Raw genomic sequence first — 10754 nt, 5'->3', positions numbered from 1 at the left:
TGCTGGAGCTGGACATTTTAACCCCGGCTGAGGACTAATCAGCTCTCTATCTTCAGAATGTTATTTGCCCAGTATAAATGACATAAACCAAGACCATCATCTTAGTTTATTTTTCTAGAGTCCTTAGCATGCTACATTAACCTGACAATGCATAATCTGGTGTTCATTTCACAATACACTTCATGCAATTCACAGCTGTAATTGGTTTTACACTGACATTACACATTTCGACCTAGCCATGGGAAAAGAATAACTCTTAATAATATTTCTCTGAAAAGTGTCCAAGCTCAAACAGCACAGAAGCAGCTCATGTTAGTTGCAAGTGCATATTTTTTTCTTCTGCCTTTCCTTTCACTGCAAGGATGATCACTGGCATAAGATTATAAGGTCCTTGTTTCAGTCCATTTGCTCGATTTCTTATGTCCTGAGGAGTTCTCTCTTATAAAACAGCATTCAAGTATTTTATTTTAACATCCCCATTTTTCTGAGTTAAGGAACAAAGTAGACCTTGGGCTTCTGTTTCCCTTATGAGCCTTCCAGCGTCCCATAACCGATAGCCATAAAGTCTTCCTTTGTAACACACACTCAGCACTAAAGCCAGAGTATTGCTATTTGGCATTATCCAGTGAAGTGCAAGAAATTAAATAAATTATGTCTTTATTGCTATAGTACAATACCAAGCAAAGTCCTTTTTAATACAATTGCAAGATTTTCATAGGTTATGCGTCCCTCCTCTTAGGGGCCAGTAGTTCAGCTGCACTGCGAGTATCACTTAGCTGTCACATGTCAAATGTCAGCCTAAGAAGATGTGTTGAGTATTCTTGAGTCTGAAGAATCAGACCTCTCCTCATATTCATCTTCTGTGTAAATTGGTTGCTTAGACACAATAGGACACCCATCATCAGGAATAGAGATCCTAGGATCCTCTGACGAGCGGGAAGGGAGTACAGGTGAGCTTCGGAAAACAGTGGCCGAGTTGCTAGAGAAAGGACTGACGTACTGGGATCGTAGCTGGTACTGCTGCTGCAACGTCATGGTGTTCCATAGGGTGACATCATTGGGCAGGAATGGGTTGGACTGGTTTCTTGCCAAAGTGTTCCTCAGCATCAGCGGGTAGCGTGGTGGTTGAGGGAAAGGGTGCTGCAAAGGTACAGCCAGAGGATTTGGCACGACATTACTGGAATCAGCAGAGAACCTCAGTGTGTCTGGAACCCTAAATGCTGAGCCCACAGACCACTTAGAAGATGAAATAGGATAGGAACTCAGCGTGTGTTCAAAAATGTGCCCATTGGAAGGCAAAACAAGACCATCTGATTCTGCAGAAGTTCTCTCCCCACTGGCCACTGAAGACCGACTGGACAAGAGAACCTCTACAGCACTCACCAGATCACCGCCACACCCCTTCAGGATCAACTCTAACACAGTTGGCTTTTGGTTAGGGAAGATCTTTTTCAAGACTTCAAGCGGGGGTCTGTTTGCTTTCAAACTGAATGGTAAAGAAACTGTCCCAGAAGGACCTTCTATTAGGAGGTGGTTCTGCTCTGGATGGTACTTGGGGCTATCTGGACGGTTCTCTGCATTCCCACCACTTTTCTGAACTGCATAACCGGCCTCATCCACTGAAACAATTTCAGGGCTTTCAAGGGTGAAACAACTTTTGGCTTTAGTCATGTCTGGGGAACTCCTTTGGTCTGTGTCTTTCTCACTGTAGGTCTCAGCATTGTCTGCTCCACTGGCATCACCCAATCTCTCCTCATTAATGTCTGCAAAGAAAAGTCAGAGAAGTTAATAAAAAGCTGAAGCTAAAAGCTGTTACAGAAATTTCAGGATACTGTCTTCTTAAAATAACATAGCAGGATCATAGGGGGAAACAGGTGCATTTATCACAAAGATGCTGCAAAAATTAAGGCATCTTTGCAACATCTCATAAGTACAAAACTGCAAAAGGATAGTGTGACCCAGACTAGGCCTATTATGCTGCCTTACAGATATCTGTCACATTCTCCCATGTTCAAGCAAAGAAGCTGTAGTCGTTTTACTGCTGCATCAAAAACACTGTATCAGTCCTCTCTCACTGATTACAAGACACCAACACATCAGCCAAGTGCAAGCTTTCTCAGAGGAACTTGAGCACTTTCACATCATGACTCCTCACTATCACCATCTCACTGCCTTTGAGCTGAAGAGGACATTTAGGGAAACCAAAATTTCCTCTACAAGTCCAACAGCATTGATGGAACCACTCCGTTATGACTGGTTGCAGGTACAAAATCTCTGCAAATAAATGAGTGTATTCCAGTTACAGCTTTGCAGAAACTGGTTCCTCCCATGGAAAGAACTACAAGTTTTTCCTCCAAACCCTTGTGCATGGCTGATGCCTTGGCCCATTCAATCACAGATGCTAGAAAAATCTAGTTTGGAGTGGACCTCTGGAAGGCATTTGGTCCTATTCAAAGCAAGAGCAACCTAAAATACAGAGCAGTTGCTCATGTCTCTGCTTAGATGAGTTTTAAATAATTCCAAGGACTCCACAAACTCTCTTAGTACTTGTTCCATGTATCTTGCTTTCTGTATGCTAAACAAAAAACAGTGAGAGTGGAGTACAGGGCTGAAAATAAGCACATTGACCATGCATTTTTGAGATGGACACTCGAAAATGGGAACATCCCAAATTTCTGGTCACTTTGGTAATGCCTGAGCAGCGTATGGAAACCTTTGAAGTAAGACTGATTGTCAACAAGAAGAAGGGAAGAAATGTTGACAGTTTTCACAGCTTATGCACAAGAGGGTCCATATACTTGCTTGAGATTGTTCACCGTTATTGTTCAAGAAGAAAGTTCTGTTGGCCTTCGTCATAGAGCACAATGATGACATCCTTGAGAAGCATCAATGCATGGGGAAAGGATCATTCACCAAACAGCAGCTGACAGAGACTACTTTAACTGCATAGGGCAGTGCTTTTGAACACACATATGCAAAAAACTGTCTGCAAAAACCAATGTAACTATTTTCGTGGTTTCCCAAGTCCGTGATGAACAGCCCAACTAGATAAATAAGCTGTAAAAAGCAAGCAAAGTTTCCTAAAATATGCTGATGATCACCCCTGCCCACGTGAGATGGAAGCAGTTATACCTGTGCAAGCACCTGAGCCTTGCAGCTCATCACCTCCTGCCTCCATCTCACCCCAAAAACATGGAGACCATCTCCAATGCATTGGGCTAAGTTTAGTGTTTAACAGATCAGCTTGAGACAAAGTCTATTAATGCAATTTACCCACCCTGAGAGAAAAAGAAGTCAAGGTCTGAACAGGTCTGTGCTGACCAAGAAGCCACTATCCTCATCAGAATGACAGCTATACATAAATATATGCTTACACTGCCTGACAGTGTAAGCATGTCAAAGGGAGGTTCTCCTCGTGAGGATGGTAGTACCTGACAGAAGTGAAGGGCCATCCTACAGAGCTGTGGGACACTGCTAGTCTGGACTGTGGAAGATAAGCAGGTAGCTGAGGAATACAGACGCCCTTATGAAGATCTCCTCTTTTAGCAGGATAACCTGCTTTGGGTACCTGTTCTTATATTGGTTATGCTCTCTGTCCAGTGCAAATGGAGAAGCTACTATGCATGCTGCTATATTACAGTGAATTATTACTCAGTGAATTGATCTTGCCTTAGCAGCCAAAGTGGAAGGCACAAATTGTTTGCCAGTAGCAAACCAGCAACATGGATCATTTTGAGGAGGAAGTAAGACACTGGCATAGCTCATCCATTATTTGAGAAAACATCATGTGCATGCTACCTTTCCCTCCTAATCCCTTCATGTGTTCATAACTATGCATTTATTACAAAAGATGGGACACTAAGAATAATTTGCATGTTAGTAAAAGGGCAACTTATGCACTGAAGACTTAGAGGGCAGTCCTGAGGACATCTAACTACCTCTCCCTGTTTTGACAGGGTTAGAGAGGCTGTTGGGGGAGATGATGGCCCTAATTTCCACATAAATAGATTGCACTGTGGTACACAATCTTACAAAATTAACTGAATGAAAGTAAAGTGTATTCAGAACTATCACATTTTTACAGTTTATCCTTATGGGATGAGAACAAGTATAACTGGGGAGAAAAGAGGCGATTATTAAAAACAAAAAATCAGATCAAAAGATCTAATACATTCCTTAAAAAATACTATTTTCCAGATACTTCAGATTTGTTTTATTACTCGTACCCTTAAAAATGTCCTTATGAGGCTTGCCTAAAACTTTTTCCTTCAAATTCTGAAAACTCAGCCCACTCAAATTTGCATCTTTATCCTCACGAGACCACACAGATCCCGACTCTTAGCCTTTGCACAGGGACAGTCTAGTCTCCTACATCACAGACCGTAGCGGTGCGTCTCAAAAGGCTGTTAGACGAACAGGGACTGATCCGGAAACGAGATTTCGGCGACTTAAACCAAAGTGCTGCTATTAACACATGGAGAATTACCCTCCGTTGGCTAACAGTGAGCGTGGAGGCTGTTGTATTTTTCCCTCTGTCTTTCTGAGATAATTTCTGGACGCCAGTGACAGGCGGCTTCACGCCTGGGCTGGGGCGGTGCACGCTGTCACAGCTCGGGGCCCGGGCCGGTCGGGTGGCAGCTGCCCGCCAACCCGGCCGAGCCCGGTGCTTTCGTGTCTCTCAGGCTGTGTTTCGACTTTTTTAAATTTTTCCGTATCGGAACACCCCCTGCCCACCACGCTGAAGGCGCGGATAGGGCCAGGCAGAAGGCGCGCTTCGGGGACTGTTCCCAAACCTTCATGGGAACGGCCGCGATCGGGATTTTCGTTTGCTTAAAATTGGCACAAAATAGCGATCGTCAAATAAACAAAAATTTTGGGAAGACACATTATAACTGTCCTTGTTCGTCACTGAATTGTAGGAATAATACATGCATGTATTAATAGTAAATGTTTATATTTCCAGGTACTAAAATAATTTCTTACTGAGAATGCACAACCCACTGCACTTCACCAAACCCTTTTTTTTCTTCTTCTTCCTAACTCATAAGCTTCACATGAAGACGTTTTCGGCTTCAAGAAAGAAATCTCGTCCTCGAACATTTTTTGTTTGTGGGGTTTGAGTGTTGTGTTTTGTTCTGTGTGCAGTTTGAGTTTTTTACTGTGGCGGGTTTTTTTGGTGGGGTTGTTTGGTTGGGTTGGTATGGATTTTTTTTGCGGGGGGGTCGTTTAAGATTTTGGTGAGGTTCTGATTTTTGTTCTGGGGGGTTTTTTTGTTTGTTTCTGTGGTTTTGGTTTGGGGGTTCGTATTTTTTTCCTCTCTTTCTCTCTCTCTCTCTCTGTATGTGTGTCCCTGTATGCAGAGGGGTTTTTTTACCCCAACAGTTTCTATTAAAAATGTATTTCCTTGGCGATCCCTGGGAAAATTAAGGCAACTGTTTTCTTATTGATATAAGTGAGGGGAAGTATTCATAAAATAATATGCATGCAAAGACAGATACAACCCCAAATGTACAAAGATGCAGTGCAAAAATAGATACACATAAAACACGGAGCAGTGGAAAACCATGCATGCATTTGCAGTAAAACATAAATTAATAAATAAAGCTGCAAAAAATTTGAGCAATACATACCCCAACTCTGATTGACTATTTATGCATTAACGATCATGAGTCAAAGGTTGTAAAGAGGCCAATTAAAAGAAAAATGAGTGACAAAGAGGAGTTGTTCTCTTCAAGTTGTCTGGAAAATGTGGCCTAATACTTTGGAACAAATTTTCTTCCTCGATATTCCCACTACTGATTCTCTGTTAGAACAGTTTCTTCTTTGATTGTTAGGACAGCTCTTTTTGTAACACAGATTTCCTTGGATCCCAAAAGAATCTGCTGTTTTCCTTATCTTTATTATTAGAAAGGACTGATACCAGAATTAGCACAGAAACATGAAAAGGTTGTTGGTGACGCTTTTGGTGGGGTATTTGTTGGTTTGTTTGTTGGGAAGGGGGGGGGAGGGATTTTTTGTTTTGCTGTCTGTTTGGAGGAATGGCGTGTATACTAGTTTGGTTTAGGTTGTTCGGGGTTTTTAATTACTTTCACTTCAGGCTTTCATTTTCATCTTCAAAGGTCTAAGGTACTTTGTGGGACACTAATCACTGCTCTCTAACAGAGACAGCTGTGTTGCATTAAGAATCTGGCTCTGAAAATAAGAGACGACCCGATATGGCACTATATTGTTTACAAACCTTGATAACTACTACTAAGAGAAATGTAACACGGGTTCATGTGGGCGAGGAAAGTTCACCAGCTGGGTGGTAGAAGGAGGGATCATTCTAGGTCAGCAGGGACTGATGAAACAGGGATAGATTTCTACGTACGCAATTTGCACAGAACAGAACTCTGCAACTGTCCCACTGAAATGACTGATTCTGGCAGGAATAAAAATAAACGGATCTGATTCTACCGTACTTCGTGAAATATTCCCTTCGTCGTGGAAAAAAAAAACTTTCAGAAGATTCATGTCCTTCCAGGGGAAGGCGTGTGTATGTGTGTCTGTGTGTGGTAGAAACGGGGCAGACAGGGGGAACAAATAATTACATCCCCAGTTCTGACGATTCTAATTGAGGAAGTGGGGAGAGAAGGAAGAGAAAGCCCTGTCACTCAGACCACGCAGGATAGTTGGAAATAAACAATTTGCATGGTTAAACAGTGTTTGGTGGCAGGTTACAGAGGGAACCTCTGAGGACACAGTTTTCTGCTTTGTTCTCACGCACCCTCATGTTCATTAAAAGCGAGAGGAAAAACCAACTGTAACAATCGGGGACCGGGTACCACGCAGGTTAGGTCTGTGTAACCAGGGCAGCTTCCCTGCGGTGCCGGGGTGCCCCAGTACCCTCAGCCCGGCTTCACCGCGGGAGACGGTGGGGGCAGACATGGCCCTGAGGGCCTTGATTTATAGAGATCTCCTCTGTTATGTTTGGGATTTTGGTTTCGGGGTTTTTTTGTAGTTCTTGTTTTGGTTTGGTTTGTTTTTCTCTCTGTAAAGCTGTTAGCAGAAAGTGCTGAGTAGCTGGCAAGGAAGAATTTCTCATCAATACACTTCGATTGTATTTTGCAAACAAAACGCCTGTTGCTTGGTAACATTTCACTTGAGCCTGACCTTTCCCAAAAATTATTGCTATCAGAGTCGATTTACACTCTCCTCCCGTGATTACTGTAATCTTTTACAGTGGGAAGTTCATATATCAAGAGGAAGGAAAGTTGGGCGTGCAAGTTAATACCATTCCTATCCGTCAGATTTATATCGTGCTGCCGGATAGGAACTTTCACTTTCTAGAAAAAGCCAAAGCGGTTGCTTTTCCCAGGTAGCTTAACCTTACCGCCCCCACTTCTACGCTAGGAGGAGGCCCCGGCCGAGCGCCGCCGCGGGTGCGGAAAGTGGAGAGGGTTCACGCCGGCGGGAGGCTACGGCCCGTCGGAAAAACGGGCGAAGACCATAAAGTACGGCCCTGAAGAACGGCCGGCGGAACGGGGAGGAGATGTGGGCGACAAGGGTGTCGGAGGGCAGGCAGGCAGTGCAAGGGCTAGACAAGGGGAAGAGCGTCCCAAACCACTGTCATCCTCGCCACACGGAAGGAATAATCTGTGACGCCGCCTCGGGGTCGGTGTTACCCGTCCTCCAGTGCTGGAGGAGGAGTCCCGTGCTGGTGCCCCGGCGGACGTCTCTGTGGGGCGGGAGCCCGGGGCTCGCCATTACCGTCCCGGGCAACGGGGTAAAATTTCGCCTGAGTCTCCGCTTGTCAGCGTAGCGCACTGGGCTGCTTCCGCTCAGACACCGGGCGGGGAACGAGACAGCGGTTCGCGAGCATTAGTTTTGCTTTCATAAATGTGTATTACCGATAACGTACCCCCAACATGCACCCCCAACATGCCGCAAGCCACCCTGGACGCGAGCTAGAAGGACAGGTCAGCTGCATAGGAGGACTGGGTTGCCCCCTTCGTCGTCTACCACCACCCCACTTCTGGTCCTCTTTGCTCCACAGAAATTCTCCGGCTCCCGGCGCCGCTTTTGGTCCAAGGCTCTCTGTGAAGGCTTTGCCCTGGACGAGGCCCCGAAGCCCCGGGAAGCCGAGGCGACTCCAGAGGGCTAAGCGGGACCGGGAGCGGCAGAAGGACGTGCGGCTGTGATCCACTCGAGATCAAAAGCGACACGTCGGGGAGCCGGTTGGCATCAACGACGTTCGCCGGCCCCCTCCGGCAGTCTCGGCGGCCGCGACCCTGGCTGGGGAGCGGGCCGAACACTGTGCGGCTCCTTGCTTTTTACTAAGGACAAGGTGCACTCGCAGGGCTACCTCCCCATTGCCTTCGCACGGCGCCCCCAGGGAGGAAGGGAGAGCCCACGCCTTTTATCGTCCCGGCACCATCCCCCGAAACCCGCCCGTCGGAGTCCCGGCCCTCCCTTTCCCTCCTGTCCTGGTACCGCGGCGCCCTGCCCGTCCCGGCCTCACCTGCCTTGGGGAGCGGCCCCGGGAGCGCGGGAGGTGGCTCGGCGGCCCAGCGCAGGGCGGCGGCGGCGGCCAGCTCGGCGGGGGCCCGCGGCGGCGCCGCGCAGGGCGGCGGCCCCGGCGGCGGGGTGGGGAGCTCGGCGGTGCCCGGTGGTCCCGGGAGGGAGCGCAAGGAGTCCGGGAGGAGGCTCTCCAGGCTCTCGTTGGCCTGTTGCCGTCGGAGCGCCACCTGCGCGGCCATCACCCGCTGCCTCTCGATGATGAGGATACACTTCTCGCAGGTGCAGTCCTTGAAGCGGCAGTAGCGCTTGTGCCCCTTCAGCCAGGACAGCACGCCGTGGTTGCGGCACCGAGCGCACTTGGGCGTTCGCTGCAGCGGAGCCCGCGGTGGCTGCGACACCGGACCGCCCATGTAAAGGTACGGGGAGCCATAGCCGTTCATGCCCGCAGGAGGAGCCCGGCCGGCTCCGAGGTGGAGAAGGGCTCAGCGGGGCGGGCGAAGGCCGGGGCGATAGAGGATAGGAGGCGGGCGGCTCTGCCTGCTGGCTCCGTGGGGGGCGCGGCTCCGACCCTAGGCCGGCAGGGATAGCCGCCACCCGCCGTGGTGACACCGACAGGCAGAGAGCTGCCGCCGGCCAGAGCGACACTGCCGCTGCCCGCGCCGCCCCGCTGAGCCCACAGCCCCTCAGCCCGCCCCCCGCCCGCCCCCACCGCCACCCTCCTTCCTCGCCGCCGGCGGGGGTGGGATGGAGGGAAAGAAAAAGGGAGGGAGAAAGAGAGGGAGGGAGAGGGAAGGAGAGAGACGGAAGCTGGGGGTGCCCTCTACCCCGCCGTCGGGAGCGGCGGCGATGTCCGCACCTTGCCTAAGGGGTTCGTCCCCGAGCGGGCCGGGATCGCGGCTGATTCCAACTACCACTCCCTCCCAAAAGTCCCCGGGGCTGGGGGGAGAGCTGGGTCTAGAAGGTTTCCCCGGGCTCTAAATCGCCCCTGCCTCGAAAGCCAGCGGGACACTGCGTTTGGTGGCTCGGTGCATGGCGACACAGCGCTACGAGGTAGGGTGGGTGGGTCGAGATCAAAGTTCCATCAAACTCAGCCGCTAAATGCTGCCCGGAGTTGGAGCTGCCCAGAACAGCAGCTCGGAGTCAAGTTGCGGCCGTGATCCCGCGGGATCGCCCGGCGGAGCCGAGCAGCCGCGGGCAACACCTGCCCCGGCGGGGTCCGCTACCTCTCCTCCGTCCATCACGAAGATAACCTACCTAAACGCAAACGATGGCTATATAAAGCAACCTGATATTCCGGGCAAGTCAGGTGGCTTGAAACCTGTCTGATGAGGCGGGCTTGTAGTCTTCCGTATCTCCAGACGCGGTGAGGTTTCTCGCTGAAACACGGATATTTCCCATGTGACAGCGAGAACTTTGAATCAAATTATAACATATTGGTTAAAAAAAGGGGGGGGAAAGAAAAAGTATGTATATATTGGTTAGGGGGAAATAAATCTACTGCAAGCGTTTGTCTGTCCGCGGCACAGCGTCCGCGGCAGGGCAGGGGCTGCTGGTTGGACCCGAACCCATTTCGTTGTCTCAAGATCTCCTCTGCTCTTCCCAAGCATTTCTCCACTGTAACAGCAATACGAAACAAACTGTTTACCCAGGCTATGTAATTAGGAAATTAGATTTAAAACTTCGTAGTATTTCCTTGGAGATAAAAAGAGACAAAGCGTATGCTATGGAAGTATTTGCTTGATATTTCATTACTACTCTCTTTTCTTACTATTTTTCTACTCCTAGGCGAAGAGTGATTCAGGGCAATCTTTCTCCCCACAGCCGTCTGCGAGGAGGGTGAGCGCCCCATCTGTTTGTGACATCGAGGCAGGGAGGTGGATCGGAGCAGATGCGGGAAACAGTCCATCTTCCCGCAGCGTCAGACTGATCTACCTTTTTTTGCTGGCGGGGTGCATGCACTGCACCCGGCCATCCCTGCAGCTTGCAACTGGCCTTCCGCCCGGGGCCTCCCAAACACTCGTGGTTCCCTGTTAAGGGGAGAAAAAGAAAGTAGCTGTGCCTCCGCGGACCAAAAAACTATCACAAAATTACAAGATGATGCACAACCGCTCATGGGCATCAATTCCCCAAAAAACGAAGAAGTGGAGTGCAAATGCCGGCGTGGGGTAGCGGAAAACGTTCCTTCCCCACTAGCAGGATAGAGTCCTGATCCTGCGGGACGACTCCATCACTGCAGCCGGCCGGGCAGCTGCCTG

The 10754-nt window shown here is 49.0% G+C and overlaps 1 protein-coding gene across 1 annotated transcript; it reads right to left on the bottom strand.

The window, feature by feature from the left end:
* Nucleotides 1–798: 798 nt before the first annotated feature.
* Nucleotides 799–8939, bottom strand: DMRT3 (doublesex and mab-3 related transcription factor 3). The gene is made up of 2 exons (XM_071580648.1): nucleotides 8501–8939; nucleotides 799–1763 (listed from the first exon to the last, which is right to left on the bottom strand). The coding sequence occupies exons 1-2, from the start codon at nucleotides 8937–8939 to the stop codon at nucleotides 799–801; spliced, it is 1404 nt and encodes a 467-aa protein (XP_071436749.1).
* Nucleotides 8940–10754: the final 1815 nt, after the last annotated feature.

The sequence above is a fragment of the Pithys albifrons genome, chromosome Z (genome assembly GCF_047495875.1).
Source record: "Pithys albifrons albifrons isolate INPA30051 chromosome Z, PitAlb_v1, whole genome shotgun sequence".
Lineage (NCBI taxonomy): Eukaryota > Metazoa > Chordata > Aves > Passeriformes > Thamnophilidae > Pithys > Pithys albifrons.
This window is presented reverse-complemented; position numbering and strand designations above follow the sequence as displayed.

Coding starts and splice junctions, on each gene's coding strand:
- DMRT3 (XM_071580648.1), bottom strand. CDS start 8,939: ATGAACGGCTATGGCTCCCCGTACCTTTACATGGGCGGTCCGGTGTCG. Junction 1,764..8,500: donor GGGGCCGCTCCCCAAGGCAG/GTGAGGCCGGGA, acceptor TTTTCTTTGCAG/ACATTAATGAGGAGAGATTG.